The sequence below is a fragment of the Vulpes lagopus genome, chromosome X (genome assembly GCF_018345385.1).
Source record: "Vulpes lagopus strain Blue_001 chromosome X, ASM1834538v1, whole genome shotgun sequence".
In the NCBI taxonomy this organism is placed as follows: domain Eukaryota; kingdom Metazoa; phylum Chordata; class Mammalia; order Carnivora; family Canidae; genus Vulpes; species Vulpes lagopus.
In genome coordinates, this window is record NC_054848.1 from 52,584,892 (window position 1) to 52,611,322 (window position 26,431).

The following is a 26,431-nucleotide window of genomic DNA, read 5'->3' on the forward strand; positions in this document are numbered from 1 at the left end:
AAATATGTTTTCAGATACATTTTCTCTCTTCTGGGATTCCAATTATATTTTTCTATCTGTCTATCTATCTATCTATCTATCTATCTATCTATATTAGACTATTTGATATTGACTTACAGCTCTTGGATGCTTATTCTGTTTTAGGTTTTGTTTGTTTTTCTAGTTTTATTGAGATATAATTGGCATTATAATACTGTATAAGTTTAAGGTATACAATGATTTGATACATATATTTTTTTTCTTTCTAAAATTTTCTTTTTATTTTAGTCCAGATAATTTTGACTGGCCTATTACTGATTTCTTTCTTTGGCTGTGTTGAATCTACAGATACAGCTGTCAAAGGCATTATTCATCTGTTAAACTGTGTTCATTTACTTCTGACATTATCATTTGACTTTATACTTTCCATATCTTTGTAGAAATTCACCATGATTTGTGCAGCATACTATCTAGTACTTTATTTACCTGCAACTACTACCATTTAAATATTGTGCCTGTTGGGCCAAAATCCATGAGAAGGGATTGCTTTTGTTTTCTTAGGAACTTGAAGATTTCAACGTTTTAGTTACAATAATAAAATTTGGCAGATGAACATAAGAGTTTATAAGCTTGCAATCTCATAATTCACTTTGGAAATGTTGTTTGATCTGGTTTGCCAAGTAACCTGGTAAAAAGAGTAGAGATCAAGATTTATTTTGCTATTTCCCTGTTCTTCCCAGTTGCCCTTCAGGCTTCACATAACACTCCTTTCTAGCCAGCAGAGGCCACCAGAGCCTACCAAGGAGCTGAAGAGCTACAGAATTGTGGCTGTGTAAAGATGTGATTGCCAAAAGGTCACTTTCAAATAGCTTTGCAATCTTGTTAGCTTGTGCCCTGTGATGGCTGCATGCTTGAAAGAAAGCAAATATTTGAGGGCAAGAAAGTATCTATGCCATTTACTTTGTAACTTTTTTCATCATATGCCATCTCCTTCTTTAAGTTAAAAGAAATAAACATTTGAGAATTTTAGTTGACCACATTGTTTAACATCTGGTAAACTAATACCTTACTTAAAAAACTGTGTAAAACCCTACAAAAAGACATAGTCCCTACTCACTAGAAAATGATGTCTTTGAGGAATGCTGCAGTTGATTACAGGCTTTAATTTCTTTCCCCCAACTCTTCTCAGTTTGCAGGCCTTTCCGATATATCAATCTCTCAAGACATCCCTGTGGAAGGAGAAATCACCATTCCTATGAGATCTCAAATTCGGGAATTTGACAGCTCCACATTAAATGAATCTGTTCAGAATACCATTGTAAGTAAGACTAGCTGATAGAACTCCTGTTCAGTAGCATGGGACTAAATAACTCTAGCACTTTGTAATTATTTTTGTTTGGTTCACTGATTTTCAGTAAATCTTATTTATTGAAATTTAAGATTTTCCCCTAGAGAATAATTTGGTACAACCTTCTTGGACAGCAGTTTGGCTATAATGAGTATTAAGAATTTTACAATTTTCAAATATTTTTAGCTGATAATTCTCCACATAGAGTATACAGAAATTTTTTTAAAATATTTTTCAAAATACAGAAAAATATGAATATACAAAGATATTTATTATAGCAGTCCTTATAGTAAAGGGAAATTGAACAACAGAGAAGTTATCAGTTAAGTAAATTATGTTACATCTATATAGTGGAATACTAAACAACCATTAAAAATATATTTACAAAGAACTGTTAATGACGTGAATAAATTTCTAGGTGAAAAAAATTAGGACAGAATTAACTATATTTTTACAGGTTATATTTGTATTACTACACTCTTCCTCAAATGTGTTGATTTTTTAAAGATATTTTTATTTATTCATGAGCAGGGAGTAAGGGCAGAGGGAGAGGCAGATTCCCCCCACCTGCACTGAGCAGGGAGCCTGACACAGGGCCCCATCCCAAGACTGTGAGATCATTACCTGAGCTGAAGGCATATGTTTAACCGACTGAGCTACCCAGGGTCCCCTCACATGTCTTGATTTTCTAAAATCTGGCTTCTAGGATTCTTTTATCAGTTAAGCTGGGAATGTTGGAAATTAGTTTGTTTTATATTGTGTATAATGTAGCTAGGGAGCAGGCTAATTTATGGCCCTTGGACTTCATCAGTTATGAACTGAAAGTCAGATGCCATGTTTTGCAGACTAGATTTTAGTAGGTCTATCATTTTAGGTTCTTTGAGTAACATATTGGGACAGCTATATTTCTCTTTTACAGAGCTTTAAAATTAAAACAGAATGCTGGATGTGGTAAAGAGTTAAATGTTGGCTTACGGAGTTAATAAAAAAGTTAATAGAAACACCCTGCCTTTCTGGTCTGCTTGTGTAGTGAAGGAGTTAAACTGGAGTTGTAGTTCCCAAATTCAATGAAGGACTCCTAGGTGGTTAAAATAAAAGAAATTTTAGCAAATTTTTAGGTATTTTATTTTATTTTTTTAATTTTTATTTATTTATGATAGTCACAGAGAGAGAGAGAGAGGCAGAGACACAGGCAGAGGGAGAAGCAGGCTCCATGCACCGGGAGCCCGACATGGGATTCGATCCCGGGTCTCCAGGATCGCGCCCTGGGCCAAAGGCAGGCACCAAACCGCTGCGCCACCCAGGGATCCCAATTTTAGCAAATTAATTGAGGGGATTACTTGGTAACTTTGGTCATGATAATGCAAGTTGTTTATATCTTTCAGATGCGTGATCTAAAAGCTGTTGGAAAAAAGTTCATGCATGTTTTGTACCCAAGAAAAAGTAATACTCTTTTGAGAGATTGTAAGTATATGAGTTTTTTGAGGATTTGCTGTTTTTCACTGTACCTTATCATCAGTACTTTATATAGCTAAATATCTATGATAAAAAAAAACTGACATTTTGCAGGATGAGAAAATATATAAATAATATGCAAATGAACATTTTGGAAGAACTTAAACATTTAGAATGGAATTTCAAAGATTGGGAAGATTTTGCTTGATATACTGTCTTCATCAATAAATATAGTCTGTATATCCTCACCTGCTATAATAGCCACTGCAAAAAATATTTCTGGAAGCTGCAAACACATTGGGACTTTATTCAACTAAAGAGCTGATAATTTAGAAGGGAAAGGCAAAATGTTTGAATGTTAAATTAGAATAACAGCTAATACCCATTAAGGATTAACAAATTAATAGTATCCTTATTGACATTTCTATTTGTAGAACTCTTAGTCTGATGACTGATTTTTTTTTGTTCAAGAGGTCTATCAAAACTGTTTGCAATGAATTATGTTCTTATTTAGAATTTATTATTAAAATTGTTAGACCTTTTATTTTTGTTTTCATAGTACCCTTTATCAGAAAAATTGAATCAGTTGTTTCAGAATAGTAACGATCGGGCTGTACATGAGTATACCTTCTATTTTGGCAGCATCTCAGCTATCATGTAGGGATTTCAAATATGTGGCACATGTGCCATCCATTTGTGGAGACTGGATGCAGCATCAGAATCTTTTTCAACATAATACACTGTGGGTTGGAGCTTACATGATTTGCTGCTGCTGGTATGTAGTGGAAAGAGGATGGACAGATCTGTGCTTGAATAGTGGTTCTGTCACTACCTATGTGATCTTGGATAAGACAGTTAACTTTTTTGAGGCTCAAGTTTCTTCCTCTGTTAAAGGGGAGATAATGTGTATGTGCTGATGAAGATTAGAGATAATGGCTATCAACTACTTCGCACAGCATCTGACATTTAGTAGGCACTCCATAAATGGTAGCTATTATTCTAGTGCCTTGATCTTCCTCTACACACACATCTTTTTTTAATCCTTACAACAACCTTGTGAAGTAGTAGTTACTGCTCCTGTTTTACAGACGAAGAATACGAGTCTCAGAGAAGCTGATTGTAGTCAAGAAGACACAGGCAGAATTAGAACCCAATTTTCTAGTTCATTGCCCTTTCCATTTTACCACTGCTATCTCAGATGTAAAGATATCCTTTCAACTGCTGCCATGGCTCAGTCCTAAGCAAGGTTGCTTCAGTGGCAATGCAGAACCTGTGTGTTATTTTGCTGATTAGTGATGATCATTAGCTATGTCATATGTTATGGTCCATTCCCAGACCTTGTGGGGATAGATAGACAGGCTGGCACAAAAGTTAAGTCAGTCATTGCCCAAATTTGCTCTTCTACTCTGCCCTGTTAGCATAGCCCTTGGCAAAGTGGCAAGGAAAAGAGTTCATGACTTAAAATAAATTTTAAAAAACACAATGCAATATCACTTCACACCCAGTAGGATGGCCATTATCAAAGAAACAGAAAATAACAAGTACTGGTAAGGATGTGGAGAAATTGAAACCTTTGTGCATTGTTAGTGAGAATGTAAAATGGTGCAGCTGCTGTGCTAAACAGCATGGTGGTTCCTCAGAAAATTAAGCATAGAATTACTATATGATCCAGCAATTCCACTTCTGGGTTTATACCCAAAAACTGAAAGCAGAAACTCGAACAGTTATCTATACACTCTTGTTCATAGCAGCATTTTTCACAATAGCCAAAAAGTGAAAACAGTTTCAAATGTCCATCAACAGATAGATGGATAGATAAATTGTGGTATATATACCATGACACATACCATATACTGATGGAATATGACTCAGTTTTAAAAAGGAGGGAAATTCTGACCTATGCTGCAACATGGATGAGCTGTGAAGACATTATGCTAAGGAAAATAAGCCAGTCACAAAAGGACATATATATTTTTCACTTATATTAGGTCCCTAAAGTAGTTGAATTGATAGTAAAATGATGATTGCCAGAGGCTAAGTTGGGAATGGGAGTTATTATTTCATGGGTTGTAGTTTTAGTTTGAGAAGATGAAAAAGTTCTGGAGATGGATGATATGAAGGTTGTACAACAATGAATGTACTCAAACCTGTACACTTAAAAGTGACTAAAATGGTAAAATTTGTGTTTTATATATAGATATATACATATATCTATATGTATATATAGATTATTATATATAATATATATAATAAGGAAACAGTTTTAAAATACTGTTATAGATTTTTTATGAATTAAAAAACTGCAGTGTATTTTTTTTAAAAGTCAGTGTATTAATGTCAGTTGTACTTGAATTCACTTTTTTAGTTGATAAGCTCAAAAATTGAACAAGAAAAACAATATTTTATCAGAGTGGTAGGATTATGATTTTTCTTTATATCTTTTCCAAACTTTCCACTGTAGCATCAAAATGGTGTATATAATGTGAAACATATTTACACACGTGTAATTTAAGTATGAACATGATTTTTCTTTATATCTTTTCCAAACTTTCCACTGTAGCATCAAAATGGTGTATATAATGTGAAACATATTTATACACGTGTAATTTAAGTATGAACATATGCATACTTCTTTAAAATTACGTATATATGAGGGTAAAGTTAGAAATGGTATATGTATCTTTTTTTCATATTAGTCGAGGAAGGTAATTTTGCTGTAAGCTGTATGTTACTAAACTGTTGGCTGATTAATTTACCTAACAGCTATTAATTGAGAACCACTGTGCTTAGACCTGATATTGGCAGAGCCTTTTATACTTTTCAGAAAGTTTTCATGTTATTTGCTAAGGTTTAACCTTATGAAATTACTGATATTGGCCTGTTTTTTCACCTTAAAGAACAGCAATTCCCATACTAGTTCAATGTAAGGATTATAAAAGAGAAGCAGTATTACAGAGTAGAAAGAAACTAGAAGTAGGAATCAGAATTGGTCTTCTGGTCTTCTGACCAAGGTCTTCTGACCTCCACACCTATTTATATAAACTTGGGGAAGTCATTTCCTTCTCCGATTCATTTCACATATTCTTGATGTGAGCCTGATTATACTTGCCTTGTCTAGTGAAGTCTCACTTTGGTTGAGTGACTTGGCTCTAGTCTTTCTGAGGGGGGGTACCTAAGTATTTTGACTCCTGACTCATTGGTCTTTATAGCATACTGGAATGTGGCTTAGTAGATAGAAGAGGGATGAGTTATGCGATATGAAGGCAACAAAATTGAAAGGATCTATGAAGAAGGACATTCAGAATCGGGGACCAGGGAGGACAGAAAGAGGAGTAGGAGAGGTGGGAACACTTGGGCAGGCAGAAAGGTAGATACCTGAATTCCAAGAGTGGAAGAGGTAGATACTGGAATAAAGATAGAAAATACTACCTGGTTGTTTCTTAACAGTCTTTTGTCTAAAAAAAAAAAAAAAAAAAAAAAAAAACAGTCTTTTGTCTTTTCTTGCTTTGTAGGGGACTTATGGGGCCCTTTGATCCTTTGTGTGACACTGGCATTGTGAGTACTTGCATCTCCTTCCTTTGTCATTTGAGATAGACTATACTTTTTTGTGTGGAGTTTCAAAACTGAGGGAAATTTTGATTATTTCATGTAGGACTTCTATGACATATTGTACTCCTTATGATTTAATTCTAAAAAGTCAAATAGGTTTTCACATCAATTCAAAGAGTGATGGAATTAAAGATGTGAAAACTACGCTCCTCTCTGTTTGCCAATAACTTCTTAGCCTGTTTTAGCCATTTCTTTTGAACTGACATTTGTTTACTCTCATGCACCTCCCCATCATTAAATTAATTAAATATCTATAGGTTTAAGCACTGTTGATTTGCAGACATAATTCTTTTAAAATCTTAATAATAATATGAATGAGAATAAATTAGAAAGAGTAGAAGTGGTAGAGTTCAAAGCAAGATCATGTTTCAAAGTGTTAGGCTTTCCTTATTATTGTACATAAAGGGAGAGGACAGAAGAGCAAAGTTCCATTGGAGAGGGGAATATAACCATTGGTAGCGTGGAAAAAATACTGTACTAGGATTCAGTTCTGGGTTCTCATCCTGACTGTCCTATCAGCAAAGTGATTTTGGGCTACTTAGAACCAAAATGTATATAATGATTTTTCCCAGTTTACAGAAAACTTTTAAATACCTTCTCTTTATTGTGTCCTCATAAAAAGAATATTATTTTGACAAACAAGTTTAGGTTCAAAGAGATTGAGGACTGAACCAAGATCACACAATTAGTGGTAGACCTGGGATTCAACCTCAGGTTTTCTTGACCACCCATTCTCTTCTTCTGTGGTTATTATATATCTCTTCCCACCTAACCCCCGTGGGTCTCCTCTTCCATTATCTATACAAGGAGATGGCTGAGGAACCCTTCCAGGCTTGACCTTTTATGATTCTAAATTCAAAAAAATTTTAAATGTCTTCTCTACCCATTTTTTTAATGTAAATTAAATGTGTGGTAATTTAGGTAATAATACAGAGTACTGTTTCTTATACCTTTAATAATCACATCAAGGACAATACTCCAGTGCCTTGATAGGCAGGTTTATATTAGAATCACTGAGTATATACATTTTTTAGTTTTAAAAGATTAACATTAGAAATTATGTAGTTTAACCTAATTTATTTGCAGAGAAGAAAACTGGAGTCCCAAGACATCAAGTGATATACTCTAGTTTATACACCTAGTGACACAACTAGGATCACTTTCTGGATCTCCTGCCTTGGAGGCCTGTTAATGTTTTCCCATCACACCATGCGGAAGCAGTAGAGATTCCAGACAACAAGTGATGTGTGCCAGCATTCCTTGCATCGGATTCTCAGAACTCAGAATGGACTATGTACAACTAGAGAATACACAAGTCTGTCCTGGCAAACAGCATAGTAGGACAAGACTTACTTTGGGACTCCTCTATACTATGCAATAAAAAGAGGTTGTGAGCTTGGTGTTACTTATTATTTTTCTGGAAATAGTTATACTCAGCCCAAGTGTTCTCTCCACAATTTAAAACAGTTTATGTCTGTAAACGTCTTAGACCAAGAGAGGATAATATGACTGTTATCTGTTAACTGTTAACTGTTAACTGTTAACTGACTGTTCAACTACTCCATTTTAAAGCAAAGTCTTTTAGTAATCCTCTATATGTTTTGATTCAAAACAATCAACTAAATAGGTTTATAACAGTTTCCATTTTGAAATGTCAGAATTAGGGGCACCTGGGTAGCCCAGTCAGTTAAGTGTCTGCCTTTGGCTCAGGTCATGATCCCGGGATCCTGGGATTGACCCACATTGAGCTCCCTGCTCAGTAGGCAGGCTGTTTCTCCCTCTCCCTGTACATACCCCACCCTTGCACCTGCTTGTGCTCTGTCTCTCCCTCTGCTCTCTGTCTCTTAAATAAGTCAATAAAATCTGTAAAAGTTAAAGAAGTTAAAATAATAAATGTCAGAACTAAGGCCCTAACCAAAGGACTACAAATACAAATGTATCTAAGGCCTAGAGAAGTAACCTAAATATATACATTGTGATTTGGTGACCTGAAGCCCCTTGTGAAGGAACCTGCTGCTATGTCATTCAGCTGCTCCCAATTGTTGCCATGTAGGAATGTAGTAATGTAGGCCCAGTGTTAGAAATTCTTCAGGTTTTTAAAGAAAATCCAGAAATACATACTTTTAGGTAAAACTTCCCAATTTTAAAATACTGTCATTGGAACTTAAACCCATTTTAAGTCTTGTCCAACCTCATGTCTGTGAGCCACATTTGGCCCTTCAGTTTATAACCTCTGCTTAACCATAAAGGTCTTCAGTAATTTTTTTACACATCCCAACAAGGCCAAATGAAATGACCCTTGTAGTCCTGAGGCATTTGGAATTGGAAATAAGGGAGTCTTGCCAAATACTTCTGGTATTTTGCTTTCTTTCATACAACCTACATATTACAGATCTTCAGGTAAAGTTTAGGACAGGTCCCTGATTCAAAATTTGCCTTAACTTTATTGCTCTAAATAAAAGATAAAGTAATTCTCATGCCATTTCCTTGTCACAGAATGCTTCAAAGAAGCTCTGTAGATAGTGAAAAGGATGGAGGACCCCAGTTTGCAGAAGTGTTTGTCATTGTCTGGTTTGGTGCTGTTACCATCACCCTCAACTCAAAACTTCTTGGAGGAAACATGTGAGTATTCTTAAAATGTACTTTGTCCCTTGCCATGTAGCATATCTTAGATTTTTAGGAAAGTCTGGCTAGTTAGGTATTTTAAATGAGGGCTAAATAGAAAGTTCTTTTAAACCCAATGAACAAGATAACCTAGTTTAACTTTCCTTAAATTATCTAGGGTCCTTTGATAAGCTTCATATGCTCTCTCCAGCTCCTGAAATTGTATGGAGACTTTTTTTGTGTTAAAAGATTATGTCTGGGGATCCCTGGGTGGCGCAGTGGTTTGGCGCCTGCCTTTGGCCCAGGGCGCGATCCTGGAGACCCGGGATCGAATCCCACATCGGGCTCCCGGTGCATGGAGCCTGCTTCTCCCTCTGCCTGTGTCTCTGCCTCTCTCTCTATCTCTCTGTGACTATCATAAATAAATAAAAATTAAAAAAAAAAAAAGATTATGTCTGTCTTGCAGAAAAATTGGTCCACAGCTTTCAACAAAATCTCAAATAGGTCTTTAAACTAGAAAAGATTAAGAGCCACTGTTTTAGAGGTTTAGTGGGAGAAGGAAGTCTCTAGGAATTTGAGTAGATCCTCTGGTATCCTAGATGATGGACACTAAAGGAGTTTGAAAGGAAAGGAGGAAGAGTATGGGGAAGGAAAAATTAAAGCATGTGCTTAATACAGAAGCCTAGCCTCATAAAATCAATGTTAGAATATAGGTATTATGTATTTGAAGGAAAGAAACAAACCACGATATAGAGAAATCTATATAGAGAAACTATCATGATACAGATCAACTATATTTAAAATCTTTATGGATGTATGTTATTTTTTAGATCTTTTTTTCAGAGCCTCTGTGTGCTGGGTTACTGTATACTTCCCTTGACAGTGGCAATGCTGGTTTGCCGGTTGGTGCTTTTGGCCGAGCCAGGACCAGTCAACTTCATGGTCCGACTTTTTGTTGTGATTGTGATGTTTGCCTGGTCTATAGTAGGTAAGGACGTACTTGTGTCTACAATACATATAGCAAAGCAGATAAAAGCATGAGTTAGAGGGGCATCTGAGTGTGGTTGAGTGTCTACCTTTGGCTCGGGTCGTGATCCTGGGATCCTGGGATTGAGTCCTGCATCGGGCTCCCAGCAGGGGAGCTTGCTTCTCCCTCTGCCTATGTTTCTGCCTCTCTCTCTGTGTCTCTCATGAATAAATAAATAAAAGGTCTTTTAAGAAAAAACATGAGTTAGAGATGAAGACCAGATGAGGTGCAGTGTAATTCCTAACATAGGCAATGATAGGGATGATGTCTATCTTACCTGAGTTGGATATCTGGACTTCTGAGATGGACAGCCATATCCTTTCTTTTTTATTCTTAAATAATGAATAGCGTTGGGAAAGGAGATTATATCAGACCTAGCTGAGATCCTAGCATATAGGAGGCATAGGTGATGTGAGAAATGGTTTGGGTCTTTTCCTGAGAAATTAATCATGATAAGAATAGTAGCCAGAATTTACAGATTGCTTATTATAGACCAAGAACTATCGTGAGTGCTTTATATGTATTATCTCACTTAACCCTCACAACAACTCTAAGAAATAAAAACTAGTATATTAGTCCCATTTTTACAGATAAGAAACAAACCCAATGAGATTAAGCAACTTGCCCTCGGACACATAACTAGTGAATAGGGGGATTGAGTTTCAAACCCAAGCATATCTCATTTACAGATCTGTTTAGAACTGTATTATACCACCTCCCAATATAGGCTTTTAGGAATCATTATATAGTACTTTTCTGCTTCAGTAGAAAATTCTGCCAAAGGTTAGGAAGCGCCCATAGCAGCAGCAGTGAATGCTGTGTGCTTATTGTTGTTGCATTCCTAAAATTCTCTTAGAATTCTACCTTCAACTAGAACTGTTCACAGTTTCTTGTTTCATGGGATAGAAAGGCTGCCTAATATTTTTAAGTGCATTATCATATCTTTGCTCTGGAACATGGTTAAAATCCAAGAAGTAATATAAAAATAAGGTCTGAGAATGCCAGAATTGACATTACAAAGACTGTGTGTTAAGCTCAAATGCTTTACCCATGGGACAACCCCTCAATCCCTTACTTAGAGTCTGATAATTTACCGTACTTGTAGTTCTAAATATCCAGTGTCCAGGCTCAGCAGTTTGGAAAGTAGAATCTTAGAAGAGAGAGAGAGAGTGTCTCCTATAAGCATTCCATTTTTTTTTAAATTTCAGCAGGTATTTCTTAAGCACAAACTATGTATCAGGCATTGTACTAGGCATGGTCTCTGTCCTCAGAGTTTGTAACTTAATGGAGCAGCCAGACATGTAAACACTTAAAGGCAATAGGCATACCAGGTGGGAGATGGAAGTCCATGCAGGATATGGTAGGGACACGGAGGAGGTAAGTGGGCAGTTCTGCCTGGGGTGGCAGGATATGAGATGGTTGTTCAGGAAAGATTGCCTGTAAATGGTGACCACTGATAAGTAGATGAGTCTCATTTCCTGGATGGCATCTAAAATAGCTGATAACTTAATAATGAGAACAATTACTCTAAAAGCACAACAGTAGGAGGCCATTTGCCATAGGAGCAACTTGCCTTATATATCTTCTACATCTTTCTCAGCACATTCAGGTTAGTAACTTTTCAGAAAAGGGTAGGAAGCCCCTTTTAGAAGGATTTTCATGTGAAATGGTTGAAAACTTTCAAAGGTTCATATTGGAAACAAGTAGCTCTCAACTATCTAGAAAACTATGCTAATGCCTTTTTCTCTGAAGAGCACAAATATAACTGAACTTTTAGTATAATTCTGTGTTCCAGACTATGCCGAGCACATTAAAATGTAGTAAATATTGGTGCTTGTAACAATCTTATTTATTAAAGATTCCATTTTGTTTTGTTTTGTTTAGCCTCTACAGCTTTTCTTGCTGATAGCCAGCCTCCAAACCGGAAAGCCCTGGCCATTTATCCCGTTTTTTTGTTCTATTTTGTCATCAGTTGGATGATTCTTACCTTCACTCCTCAGTAAATCAGGAAATGCAAATTAAAAACCAGTGAATTGAAAGCTCATCTGAAAGATACAGCTCACCATGGAACTTTCCCTCTGGCCCTCTTTTGTCTAATTTTGGAGGTATTTGGTATGTGAGGAGATTAAAAGGGAACCTTAAAGTACCACCACTGCTTATATAAGGAACCGATGTTTGAAAGGCTGTCCTTTGCCTCTTGATGTTATTTCTTTAAAATACATAGTATATGCAGTATAGTGCTGCGTTAAGGCATGATAGGGTCACTGTGGCCCATTTGAGTGACAACCAATGATTTGGGAAGCACATAGATACATTCTGCAAGTTGAGTGGAGTTAGCAACTGTATTTTCAGTTTTCAGATTACCAGTTCAGGTGCAGCTCTTAAACACATTGCCTTATGACTATTAGAATATGCCTGTCTTTTCATAAATAAGAACGGGTAGTCTATCCATTTTGTTTTATTTCTTTCATAGGCTTAAAAGATAATGACTGAAATTGGGAAGGGGGTTCATAATTGGGGAGGAGAAAACATGCATTTGCCAGTATTCAGATTTTGACTAGAGAAAATTCTGCACATGTTGCTTTTTGAAAAAGCAAAGGACTTCTAGAGAATCCACTTCTTTAGTGTTTCTATATAGTCCCCTTTCCGCCATGCTTATTCACAGCACTTCAATGACACTCCAGTTTTTTTTTTTTTTTTAATTTTTTATTTATTTATGATAGTCACAGAGAGAGAGAGAGAGGCAGAGACACAGGCGGAGGGAGAAGCAGGCTCCATGCCCCGGGAGCCTGATGTGGGATTCGATCCCGGGTCTCCAGGATCGCGCCCTGGGCCAAAGGCAGGCGCCAAACCGCTGCGCCACCCAGGGATCCCGACACTCCAGTTTTTAATCTTACTCCCTAGCTCTGAATATGCAAGCTGTTAGCAGTCAGTATGTAATTTTCCTTTCATTAAAGCTCTCAGTGGACCAGCAATTGAACTTATCCAAGTGGAAGACCTCAGAAAATTAGATTGGTAGGTCCTTAACGCATATTATCATTTGGGCACTTCCTTCTTCTTAAGGGTAGAATGAGGCAGTTTTGGATACAGCATAGCTCTAAGGAATTCTTTATTATTCTGTATAGTTTGGCTTCTAACTACAAAGTAAAGCCAAATCAGAAGCCTGCATTTAACCATGTGAACATGGAGGGCTTTAGTGTTCTGGTGGCCGGTTCACAGAACAACTAGATGCTTAGAGCATGAGAGGATGACATGGGTTTACAGCTGCCACCTTTTCATAGTGGGCTTAGCAGTTTTTTCATTAGGTATGCTTTTTGGGTTGGGGAATAGTAATTTATTTTCTTGCTTTTAGACTTTATTCATAAAGCTACTTAGCTCTTTTTTAGACAAGTACCTTTTTTTGCACATGTGCACCTACTTGTGTTCTCAGCTATTTATATACAGAAGTGTGAAAGCTTTTTGGGGAGCTGATTATCTGGAAAGGCTGATTCTAAGCTAAACAGGGCTCCTTTAAGGTAATATGAGCTACTGCCTTCTATAAATTGCAGATGGAAGAAATCTTAATAATCAAAAGATTAGGAGTCAGGCAGAAAACATTCATTGTATATACAGTTACTTATCAAGATAGGAATTTATTCCACAGTTTTTCTTTATCATGGAATCTAAATATTTATTCATTTTGTATCTAAAGACTATCTACCCATAGATATATAATTTAAAAACATATTTTCTCCATTCCCAAATTAACCAAGAACACTACTAGGACAAATGGGTTCTTGGCGTGATACTAAGTTACTAAGCATTGTAGAGTTGGTCCCCTCTGTCCCAGCATTCCAAAGGTTTTGGTTATGTATTTGTATTTATTTCAATTTCCCTTCTAAATTTTAAATACACCTGGTGAGCACAAAGCCAATTTTCCAGTATTGAATTGGTAAAGACAATATTTTGAAACTGGTTCTGATTTTGAAGTTGGTCCTTAAGTTGTCATCCATTTCGATTGCCTAAATTTTCCTAACATCATATTAAAAACATCTCTCTTCCAAAGTTTTTCATAATCTGTCCCGATGGTTATAATGTAAAATTAAAGAAATGATCAAGTTTATCAAAAGGGAATTGCCTACTGAATTTTACTCAGGCTAAATATTTTGGTCAGAAATTTTTAAGGCTACAACTGGAGTGGGAGTTATGTGGGTGGGGGGAGGGGTTATTATATTGGGTGTTAAGGCAATTAATTGTTGCTCTCGGGTGACATAAGGAATGGTTTCATTTCATTTAAATGAAGATGCGTAAAATGGAGATTATCTTTCTGAAAATGAATGGTCAGTTTTATGGTATAAATGATTATTTTTTAATATATGCAAAAAAGGTCTTCTGTGGCAGAAGACCTGATTTTCTGGAAGTTGTAACCCTCAACACAACTTTCCCTGGTTTGCTGCAAAGGCACATGGCTAATTATAGAATAAAGACTAGAAGAGAAGGGGATTTTAACAAAGGAAACCCTGTCCCAGGAATTGGGAAGTTTCATGCTTTAGATGAAACTCAAGTGTGTGAGCATCATGTCCAAATGTGGTGCATCACTACTGTCATGGCTTATCATTTGCTGCTCAAACTTCTGAGATTGAGCCTCCATTGTCACATTCTTTAGCAATAGGAAAGGTGAAGACTGGATGTAATTGTTATTCAGATTATAAAAACTCAACTGATGCAGACATTCTTGAATGTGCAGTGTAGTCTTAAATGTCAACCATTAATTGTCAAGTCATTTGCCTGGTAGGAATCTTATTACTCGAGTTAAATTGGATCTTTTTTGTTATGATGAGGTTTTTCTGTTGTTGCTCAAGGGGGGCTTGACACAGGACATAGGACTGGTCAGCATTTTACTGTTTACTATATTTGTCTTTTTATAACTATCTCCCAGATGTGATTAGAAGGCTAGCAAGACTGTATTTGAAGATTTAATTGTATACTTCTTATAATCTAACTACTTATTGTACCTGGAGTTCCTGTTTATTCCTGAAGATGAAAATGAAAATCTTTTGTCATTTTAAATTTGGGTGACATCAAGTCATTAAATTTATCTAAATACCATAATGATATGATCAGACATCCGTTGCATGAGTGGCTTTATTCTGGAGTAAAATACTGAAATTGTTATTCTTAATTAGACTGTTAATTTCTGAGACAATTTGGATAGAAATAAATGTATGAATGTTAATTTATGTATGTAAATTAGAAGTACTTTTCTAGATTCTGTGGGCTTTTATTGAAAATAAAGAATTTTTAGGGATTTACTCAGGCCATAGGATGGCCAACTAATAATAATGACAATAATATTACTACTAATAATGGCTAACACTTATTGGGCACTTATATTGTGCCAGGCAATATTCTATTTTTTTAGGAATTTTTATAACAGCTTTACTGAGACATACTTTACCATAAAATTCACCTTTTAAAGTGACATACAATTAAGTGATTTTTCAGTATATTCACATAATTGTGTAATTTTCACTACTATCTCATTTTAGAACATTATCACATCACAATAAAATCCCATATCCAGTAGCATCATTTCCTTTCCCCCTTGTCCCAGCCTCTGGCAACCACCAATCTTCTTTCTGTCTCTATTGATTTGGCTAGGCACTATTCTTAAGTGCTTTTTATGTATCTCTTCTAATCCTTAATATAAAGTGCTACAATTCTCATTTTACAAGTAGAAAATTCAGTCACAGAAAGGGTAAGTAAATTGCCCAAGGTCACACAGTAAATTGATTTAAAATAGGAAAACACTGTAGATGGGAGTAGGACACAGTTCTGAATTACATTGCTATGTTCATTAAATGAATGTACCCCTTTCCCAGGGTACACTCCTGTCATTAAGATTACACCCTACGAATTGACTGGAGATAGATAATTCTCTCTCTCTTTTTTTTAACCTGAGTAATAGAACAGTATATTAGCATGTGAAAAAAAACACAAGAGCAGTTGTACATGAAAGAGTTAGGTTTGCTGTCCTCCCCCACCTTGAGCCCCTTTTCTCTCCTTATCCTCCACCCAATACACACACACACACACACACACACACACACACACACACACACCTTGCCTTTTTCCCAAAGTCTTAAGAGTCAAGTGACTTCTGCCTCTTTCATTTTAATTCTCCCAGAGGGACGGTTAATGCATCAAAATTTAACCTGTTTATTCAGATGTTTCTAGTCAGGGGATGCATCTAGTCACTTATAATATCAGTTATATTTCTAAGACCTCAGAGAGCAGTAGTGTGAGAATAAAATCCTTTTTTACTTGGGTTAGATTAGATGGGGTAAATATGAGAGTAAGGGCTTTGCCTTAATGAAGTCGGTGGTTCCGCTGATAGGAAGTGACCACACACTGCTCTTGTTCACTCTATTCTGTTTATTTCAGAGCCATTGTACTCTATGCCATCACTGCTGGTAATTTCTTGGTCCTCTTCAGTACTCCATTGTAATCCTGATCTTTCATGTAAATAATAAACCTGTGGAAAGAATAAATCTGTAAAATGATTTGTGAATGTTCAATGTGCAAATAAAAACACTGGAAACGGGGATTTTGTATGTGCCTATTCTTGAGCTGAAAGACACAGATATTTGCTGCATACTGTTTTCAGATGTGATATATTGTCACCAGACAATTTCGAATGCTGTGTAGACAATCCTACACAATCCTGTACAGGCAGCAAGTTAGAAAGGGAAATCACATTCACTGAGCAAATAATATATACTGTTATGTTAGCTACTTTATAAACAGTATCTCCTCTAATCAAAGCAGCCTTTTGAAGTTGGTGGTATTATCTCAAAGTTTTGGAGCCTGGAAAGTTGGGGAGGTTAAATAAATTGCCCAAAATACAGTGAGTGGTGCAACGAGGGTTCAAACTCAGGTTTTATGACTCCATAGTCTTCTATATTAGTTCTTTGGCAAACTAAAATCCTACCTACCCACTTAAAATAAGCTACATCAATCAGGTAGCTTAATAATATGGTGGGGAAACTGGGTTTTCACCCATCTGCTGGGCACTATACTAATTTCTGCCTTCAGTTTATGATCTACTTGGAGAAACCAAATTCCTCACCATCCCTACACACTAATAGTTGAAATGCATTGTGATTCTTATTTTTGGTACCACATAAGACCTCAGAATGGTCAGTAAGTACAGGAGACAGCCTTTGAAGTATGGGAAGAATTTGTATCATCCAAGAGGAGAAAGGGGCATTCCAGATGGTAGAGAATACTTATGAACAAAGGTGAGGGGAGCAGGCAAGTCTAAAGCCATCTGTGTGCACATGTGCAAGTATGTCACATTGTCCGTACATAGTCACAATGCTTTGTGAATATTTTCTAGCTGCCTTTATTTTATTTCACTCTGCAAGATAGGTAAAACTAAGCTTTAAGCTAAAAAAATAGGCTCAGACAAGTGAAGTAATATGCCTTGGGTTAGAAAGCCAGTCTCAAGAACACAATTGGAAAGTTGTTCTTCATGTTAATGTTGATCCTTTTCTATTGATAGCTCACATACTGAAGTGAATTCAACTGACTTTGGGAAATAAAATTGGCTGGATAAGATGAGACAAAATTTTTGAGGGTAGATATTGAAAAGTAGGAAATTGTGAGTAGCTCTTACTGTGGTAGGAAAAAGGATGTTTTCAAATGTTCTGGGACGGGAATATTTTAATGAAAGTTACTTTAAGGGAATAAATAAGGACATGTTGAAAAATCAGACTGTGAATATGGTAGAAAGAAGAAAGGAGTGTCGATATGTTTCTAATTACGGGCCTGGAAGAATGGTGTGTTTCTGAGAATGGTTAGGAAGGTGCTGAGTTTGGCTATCAAAATAGCCATATCCTAAAGACAACTGGAAATATGAGTCTGAAGTGTAGTAAAAATAATAGCTAGAAATAAAAATTTGAGCTTGCAGATGAAGTGCATGTTGAGATAATGTATTGTTTCAGTCTTGTTGACAAGTGTAGTTGCTAAAGGGCAGGACTGAATAAGAATCTAAGATGAGAAGGAAGGAATGAAATTTATTTATGTGCTGTGGTTTTCTACGTGCTACCTTTATCTTACATTAACCTTCTGAGGTAGTTTCCTTCATTTTTATAGAGAAGGAAGCAGTTTGGATTCAGTAAGTGACAAAGGTGGAATGTGAGCACAGTTCTGTCTTAACACAAAACCTATGCACTTTCTGTTATGCTCTGCTACCCTTACAGAAAGTTTTATACTCTGAAAGCCTAAGAATGAGTGCCTTGCATGAAGTAGGTGTTCAGGAAATGTGTTGAATTAGTTAAAAGAAAAGTAAGCAGTAAATAGGTATTACATGCTGAGTATGGAGGCATGATGAGAGTAAGGATTGAGAAAATATATTTGACTAGAAAGCTGTAGTAAATTGATTGCATTAGTGTCCCACTATTTTTACCCCTCTCTGAATCCCTGCCCTTTGCCATGTGACTTTGGAGTTTCTCTCAGTAAAAGGTGGAACCTATTCACCCCTTATTTCTAGGTGATCTTTGTAGCTTGCTTTGCCTAATAAAATATGGCAAAAGTAATGGTGTGCCAGTTCTGATCCTGCATACCTAAGGCTTTGTGTGTTTTTAATTTGTCTCTCATTTCTCGGCCATATCTGTGAGAACATGCCTGAGTTAGCCTGCTGAACATATGGAACATAGCCTGGTCATCCCGGCCATAGCCATTCTAGGTTAGCCCAACACCAACTGACTATCAAACAAATGAATGAGCCCTCTAAGACTAGAACTTTCCAGCTGTACCCAACCTAAGTTGCCAATCTGCAGACTTGAGAACTAAATCAATGCTTATTGTTTTAATCTACTGAATTTTGAATGGTTTGGTATGTGGCAGTAAATAACTGGATACAAAAGCCATTCTTTACAATTTTTTTTATGTTTTCAAGGTTATTAGGAGATGGAGGCACTGAGTATTGGTTTCTTATTTGTAAAGTCATATCAGGCACAGAACATTAGAGATGAAAGGAATTCTAGAGGTAGTTAATTCCATTTGCTCATTTTACAAAATGAGAAGCTGAGGGCCAGAAGGAAAGGTTATTTACCCAACACTATTGGAAGGAACAAAAGTAAAACCGTTTTTCATTTCCAGTCCACTGCTCTTTATGTAACTTTACACAGTAGAGTAGATGAAAGGGCCATAACCTAATCAAAAAACCCACCAAAATGCACATAGGTCCGTAGATATGTGTATATGTAACAGTGGAAAAGGAAGAGACTAATGAGAAACAGTGACAGGCTCCAAGGAAAAGGGCTTATTAAGGGAGTAACTACCCAAAGGAGATGAAAAGGACTGATTCTGAATAGAGCTGATAGATGTAGCTTTGGAGAAAGCAAAGAAATCTATTGTGAGGCAAAAGGGAAGAATGAATGATTAGATACATGGGTAATTAAGTGTTCACACATTCAACAAGCTGGTTGACCTATTACATTATGCTAGATATTGAGGATTCAAAAATGCCTCAGAGTAATGATATCACCAAGATAATGGGATAGGTTACTCCTGACTTTGCTCCCCCTCACAAGAAGAGCAACTAACAACTATTCAAGAACAAGACATCAGTGAGAATCCTAGAACATAGGGGTGAGGCTGAAGCATCCCCCTGTACCATAGAGATGAAGACAGATGGAATTAGAAGGGCAAAAGGAGTACCTACATGTTGATGTCATTGATCTTCCCTCAGGCCAGCACACCACTATGTGGAGAGGTCTTCCCTAAGCTTCTGGTTCCTCCAGTGGGACAAGATAGCCCAGGGGTTACAACAAGCCCCTCCAGCATTTGGGTTGCTGTGCAGGAGCCCCTGCTCTGATATCACACCATGGGGACTGTAGGGAAATTTATGGGACTCAACCACTCTGAATCTGATGGAGAAAGGAGAAGCTTGCAACAACCAGCACATGGATCTTGGCAGACCAAATTTATATCTATCATGCCTATGCAGTAATTCCAACTAGCAGATTTCCTCATCTACAGAACCGAGTTGGAGGCACACCCTGACTAGGGAACTTGGTAGGGTGCGGGTGTGCCTGATTCATATCCTCAAATCGGATATACTGGTCCTTGGGATGCCTGGGTGGTTCAGTGGTTGAGCGTCTGCCTTTGGCTCGGGGCATGATCCTGGAGTTCCGGGATCGAGTCCCACTTCGGGCTCTCCATGGGGAGCCTGCTTCTCCCTCTGCCTACGTCTCTGACTCTCTCTGTGTGTCTCTCATGAATAAATAAATAAAATCTTTTTTAAAACAGAGAGATACACTGGCCCTGGAACCCATGTTAACTATGCAGAGGCAAGGAGCTAAATCATAGCTCCACGCACCATGGAGGGTCTTCCAGTCCCATCTGGCCAGAAAGGCTGGCAACGATTCCTGGAAGCTGTGCTGGTTCAGTGGTGCTTGAGCTGAGAGGCAGGAAAGCAGAACTGGTCACACCCAGAGCAAAGCCAGTCCTGCGCATGGAGCATTCCTGTACTATGCACAGGCAGGGGGATTAATTCATAGCCAAAGTTGAGGGTAGGTCCTAGCCCCTTACAATCCAAGAGACTGGGAAGTTGAGAGTAACCTAGAGTTTCCCTACCCCAGCCAGGTAAGGAAGCTGAGACCTAGCCCCACTTCCTGTGAAGAGTGTCTTCTGATCTCATTGGACCAGAAAAGCTGGAGACAACTCCTGGAAGCTGTGTGGCTCAGCTTGAGCCAAAGGTAGGCAAAGCCAATAGTTTTCAGAGGAAAGACAGCGGCCTTGTTCAGTCAGGGAATTGGGGTGTGGGTTGGCTTGAGTTAAGGCAACAAAGAGTTTTATCGTCTTTAGAGGTGCTTCTCCTGCTGTGCCAGGGCAGGGACTCTAATTCATAGTCCTTTTTTAAAAATTTTTATTTATTTATGATAGTCACACAGAGAGAGAGAGAGAGAGAGAGAGAGAGGCAGAGACATAGGCAGAGGGAGAAACAGGCTCCATGCACCGGGAGCCCGACGTGGAATTCGATCCCGGGTCTCCAGGATCGCGCCCTGGGCCAAAGGCAGGCACCAAACCTCTGCGCCACCCAGGGATCCCCTAATTCATAGTCCTACTTACCACTGAATACAACCCTCAGCCCATATGACTAGGGAACTTAACCAGAGCACACAGGAAGTTGTATATCCCATTCAACAATCCTATATATGGTAGCACTTGAAAAGAGAGCTTATGGCTTACATAGTCTGCAAAACAAGGCTAGTGTCCTCACAGGATAGTAGTGGAGTAGGAGGGCACTTGGCTCATCTTGTTCCACAAACACAACTAGATAACTATCAAATCATTCCAAATATCCCACAAGTTAACCTGAAGACTAACAGAACAAATTCTACAGCTAAAGGGAGAGAGGGGGCCACATCAAAGAATATAGAATCTGTGGATCATGGGTACTGCAGAGGGAAGGGAGCTGTTGTCACAGAGAAGGGCAAGAGACAGAGGAACATGCAGGGAAACAAACAAGGTGAACATTTCCCCAAAGACTTTGGCTAGGAAAACAGAGGGGCTAAATTTCATGAGTTCTTACAACCAACAGGACTTCAAGCCAAGAATTTTAAAGGTCAACAGGCCTTGGATAGCACCTGGTGGGTACTGCCCTGCTCCTGGAGAGAAGGCAAACAACCCAGGAGCAGACAGCATGGAAACAGTGATCTGAGGAATGCCTGGAACACACAGTGGTAAGATTATTTTCTCTGCTTGGAGCCTGTCCCTGAGAGGCAGCTTTCACCCAGACACCTCTTGGAAAATAAAGGAGAGCTGGCTAGCGCCATATCCCTCCTCCTCCCCTCAGCATAAACACAGAACAACCTACTGGAAGCAGCACACTGCATACACTGGCTTCCTAATTTGCATATACCAGGCACCAAACCACTGCTGTGTGGTAGAACTGCCATTCTCAGGTATGCGAGCCTCAGTCCCAGTGCTGTGGGCCCTTCACCCAGAAGACCAGCACAAACCCCTGCCCACACCACATCTCCTGACCAGAGAGTTCTTCAGGACCTCAGTTCTACTGGAAGAAGTCTGGGGTCTTATTTCATAAGCAGACCAGAGCACACCTAGTTATAACTTGCCACATCCAGACCAAGGACCAAACACTGCCCACTGCAGGCAACAAGAGCCTCTACAGACAACTGGCCTGAAGGATAGAGCAGCCACAAAAGAACAGAGTGCCTGTAACAGATACTGTGTGAAGCAGCAGCCCTGGGCACTACATGAACCCTCTTTCATACAGCTATTACTTTCAGATGTGAGAAGCATCACTAGCTTTCCTAACACAGAGAAGAAGGTAGAGACTTAGACAAAATGCCAAGGTGGAGGAATTTATCCCAGATGAAAGAACAAAAAAGGCCTTGGCCAGATATTTAAGCAAAAACAGATGCAAGTAACATGCCTGATGCATAATTTAAATCAGTAATCATGGGGATCCCTGGGTGGCTCAGTGGTTTGGCACCTGCCTTCGGCCCAGGGCGTGGTGCTGAGGTCCCAGGATCAAGTCCAGCATCGGGCTCCCTGCATAGAGCCTGCTTCTCCTCTGACTGTGTTTCTCCCTCTCTCTCTCTCTCTCTGTGTCTCTCATGAATGAATAAATAAAAAATAAAAAATAAATCAGTAATCATAAGTATACTCACTGGGCTTGAGAAAAGAATAGGGGACATTAGGGAGACCTTTATCATAGAGATAAAAGAGTTAAAAAAGAATCAATCAGAGATGAAGAATGCAATAAACAAGATTAGAAACAGCTTTGATGCAATGAACAGCAGGCTGAAAAAAGCAAGGGAATGAATTAATGATATAGAAGACAAAATAATATGGGGCTGATGGGTGGCACAGTTGGTTGGGGGTCTGACTCTTCATTTTGGCTAATGTTGTGATTTGGGGGTCATTAGATCAAGCCCCATGTCGGGCTCCATGCTTGGGGCAGAGTCTGCTTAAGTTTCTCTCTTCCTTTCCATCTGCCTGCCTGCCTCCCTGTGCTCTCAAGCATGCTCTCTCTGTGTCAGTTAATTAATTATTTAATTAATTAATTAATTAATTAATTAATTAATTTAAAAAATAAAGAAGACAAAATAGTGAAAAGTAAGCCAGGGGTGCCTCGGTTGCTCAGTGAGTTAAGCATCTGACTCTTGATTTTGGCTCAGGTCATGATTTCAAGGTCATGGGATCAAGCCCCCCATCAGGCTCCACACTGGGTATGGAGCCTGCTTACAATTTTCTCTCTCTTCCTCTCCTTCTCCACCTTCCCTCCACTCATGTGCACTCTCTCTCTCTTTAAAGAAAAGAAATATAATGAGGCCGACCAAAAGAGAAAATGAATTGTGAACACAGGAATAGACCTGAGGAGCTCAGTGACTTTATCAAACATAGTAACAATTGTAGGAGAGGCGGGGCAAGATGGCGGAAGAGTAGGGTCCCCAAGTCACCCGTTCCCACCAACTTACCTAGATTACTTTCAAATCATCCTGAACACCTACGAATTCGGTCTGAGATTTAAAGAGAGAACAGCTGGAATGCTACAGTGAGAAGAGTTCGCGCTTCTATCAAGGTAGGAAGACGGGGAAAAAGAAATAAAGAAACAAAAGGCCTCCAAGGGGGAGGGGCCCCGCGAGGAGCCGGGCTGAGGCCGGGGCGAGTGTCCCCAGGACAGCAGAGCCCCGTCCCGGAGAAGCAGGGGTTTCACCAACCTTCCAGCAGAAAGGCGCTCGCAGGGAGTTGGAGCAGGATCCCAGGAGGGCGGGGAGGCCCTCAGGCTCCCAGGGACACTAACAAAGGACCTGCGCCCTGGGGAGAGCGCACCACACCCGCGGCCAAGCTCCCTAAAGGGCTGCAGTGCCCACCCAGTGGGGCCCCAGAAGCAGCTCCGGTGGCAGCTCAGGCAGCTGCTGTGCAGCCGTGAGAGTGAGATTCCAGCCACGCAGGCCCCAGGGCACAGGGCGCCGGGGGCCACAGCCCAAGATCTGGGCTCCCCCTGGACAAGGCAGAAGCCGGGAGGACACAGGACAGCGAGGACCCTCCTGCTGCTGGGCGGCCCTGAGCTGTGCAGACTGGCGCCCCCCACTCCCCCAGAGCATCCAGGCCCCTGCGGACTGAGAGCTGCGGTAGTTGCTGCGGAAGCTGACTCCAGGGCTGGAGAGGTGGCCGTCACCACTGTTGTTGTTCCTCCTGGTGTCACCTTGTACCAGGGACTGAGCAGGGGCCTCACACGATAAACAGCTCCCACTGAGCCGTGCACCTGGCAAGGGGCTGGGCAGCTCCCCCAGGTGAACACACCTGAGATTCAGCACAGCAGGCCCCTCCCCCAAAAGACCAGCTAGAAGGACAGGGGGAAAGCAAGTTATTGACCAAGCAGCACTAGAAAGTTCCAGGGGAAGTCGAGGGATTTACAGTATATAGAATCAGAGGATACTCCCCCTTGTTTTCGGTTTTCTGTTTGTCCCCCACCCCCACTTTTTTTTCCTTTTTTTTTTTTTTTCTCTTTTTCTTCTTTTTCCAGTACAACTTGTTTTTGGCCACTCTGCACTGAGCAAAGTGACTAGAAGGAAAAACTCACCACAAAAGAAAGAATCAGAAACAGTCCTCTCTCCCACAGAGTTACAAAATTTGGATTACAATTCAATGTCAGAAAGCCAATTCAGAAGCACAATCATAAAGCTACTGGTGGTTCTACAAAAAAAGCATAAAGGATTCAAGAGACTTCATGACTGCAGAATTTAGATCTAATCAGGATGAAATTAAAAATCAAATGAGATGCAATCTAGACTAGAGGTCCTAATGACAGGGGTTAATGAGGTAGAAGAACGAGTAAGTGACATAGAAGACAAGTAGTGGCAAGGAAGGAAGCTGAGGAAAAAAGAGATTGAAAGATCATGAGGATAGGTTCAGGGAAATAAATGACAGCCTCAGAAGGAAAAAAAATCTACGTTTAATTGGGGTTCCCAAGGGCACCGAAAGGGACAACAGTCCAGAATATGTATTTGAACAAATCATAGCTGAGAACTTCCCTAACTTGGGAAAGGAAATGGGCATTCAGATCCAGGAAATAGAGAGATCCCCCCCTAAAATCAATAAAAACTGCTCAACATCTCCACATGTAATAGTGAAACTTGCAAATTCCAAAGATAAAGAGAAGATCCTTAAAGCAGCAAGAGACAAGAGATACCTAACCTTTATGGGGAGAAGTATTGGGATAACAGCCGACCTCTCCACAGAGACCTGGCAGGCCAGAAAGGGCTGGCAGGATATATTCAGGGTCCTAAAGGAGAAGAACCTGCAGCCAAGAATACTTTATCCAGCAAGGCTCTCATGCAGAATAGAAGGAGAGATAAAGTGCTTCCAATATAGACAGAAACTGAAAGAATATGTGTCCTCCAAACCAGCTCTGCAAGAAATATTAAGGGGGACTCTGAAAAAGAAAGAGGAAGTCCAAAAAACAATCCACAAAAATAGGGACTGAATAGGTATCGTGATGACACTAAATTCATATCTTTTGACAGTAACTCTGAACGTGAATGGGCTTAATGACCCCATTAAAAGGCACAGGGTTTCAGACTGGATAAAAAAGCAGGACCCATCGATTTGCTGTCTACAAGAGACTCATTTTAGACCTAAGAACACCTAAAGCCTGAAAATAAAAGGTTGGAGAACCATTTACCATTCAAATGGTCCTCAAAAGAAAGCAGGGGTAGCCATCTTCATATCAGATAAATTAAAGTTTATTCCAAAGAAGTAAGAGATGAAGAGGGACACTATATCATACTTAAAGGATCTATGCAACAAGAGGACCTAACAATCATGAATATTTATGCCCCGAATGCGGGAGCTGACAAGTATATCAATCAATTAATAACCAAAGTAAAGATTAGATAATAATACACTTATACTAGGTGACTTGAATGTAGTGCTTTCTACAATCGACAGGTCTTCTAAGCCCAACATCTCCAAAGAAACAATAGCTTTAAATGATACACTGGACCAGACGGATTTCACAGATATTTGTAGAACTTTACAACCAAACGCAACTGAATACACATTCCTCTCAAGTGCACATGGAACTTTCTCCAGAATAGACCACATACTGGGTCACAAATCAGGTCTTAACTGATACCAAGGGATTGAGATCGTCCCCTGCATATTTCAGACCATAATGCTTTGAAACTTGAACTCAATCACAAGAAGAAATTTGGAAGAAACTCAAACACGTGGAGGTTAAGGACCATCCTGCTCAAAGATGAAAGCCTCAACCAGAAAATTGGGGAAGAATTAAAAAGATTCCTGGAAACTAATGAGAATGAAGATACAAGCGTTCAAAATCTTTGGGATACAGCAAAAGCAGTCCTGAGGGAGAAATACATCGCAAT

The 26,431-nt window shown here is 39.0% G+C and overlaps 1 protein-coding gene across 4 annotated transcripts in view; it reads left to right on the forward strand.

Annotated features, from left to right (window-relative positions):
* Positions 1-21,649, forward strand: part of YIPF6 (Yip1 domain family member 6) — a 31,133-nt gene extending 9,484 nt beyond the window's left edge. For 3 of the 4 annotated variants that reach the window (XM_041741326.1, XM_041741327.1, XM_041741324.1), the window contains 6 exons: positions 1,169-1,297; positions 2,713-2,791; positions 6,295-6,337; positions 8,888-9,013; positions 9,826-9,983; positions 11,907-16,606. In XM_041741326.1, coding sequence (XP_041597260.1) covers positions 1,169-1,297; positions 2,713-2,791; positions 6,295-6,337; positions 8,888-9,013; positions 9,826-9,983; positions 11,907-12,025 — 654 coding nt within the window. In that variant the 3' untranslated portion in view covers positions 12,026-16,606. Of the gene's footprint in view, positions 1-1,168; positions 1,298-2,712; positions 2,792-6,294; positions 6,338-8,887; positions 9,014-9,825; positions 9,984-11,906; positions 16,607-20,650; positions 20,768-21,612 lie in introns of those variants that run through there. The other variant, XM_041741325.1, reaches the window with a different exon arrangement.
* The last annotated feature ends 4,782 nt before the right edge of the window (positions 21,650-26,431 follow it).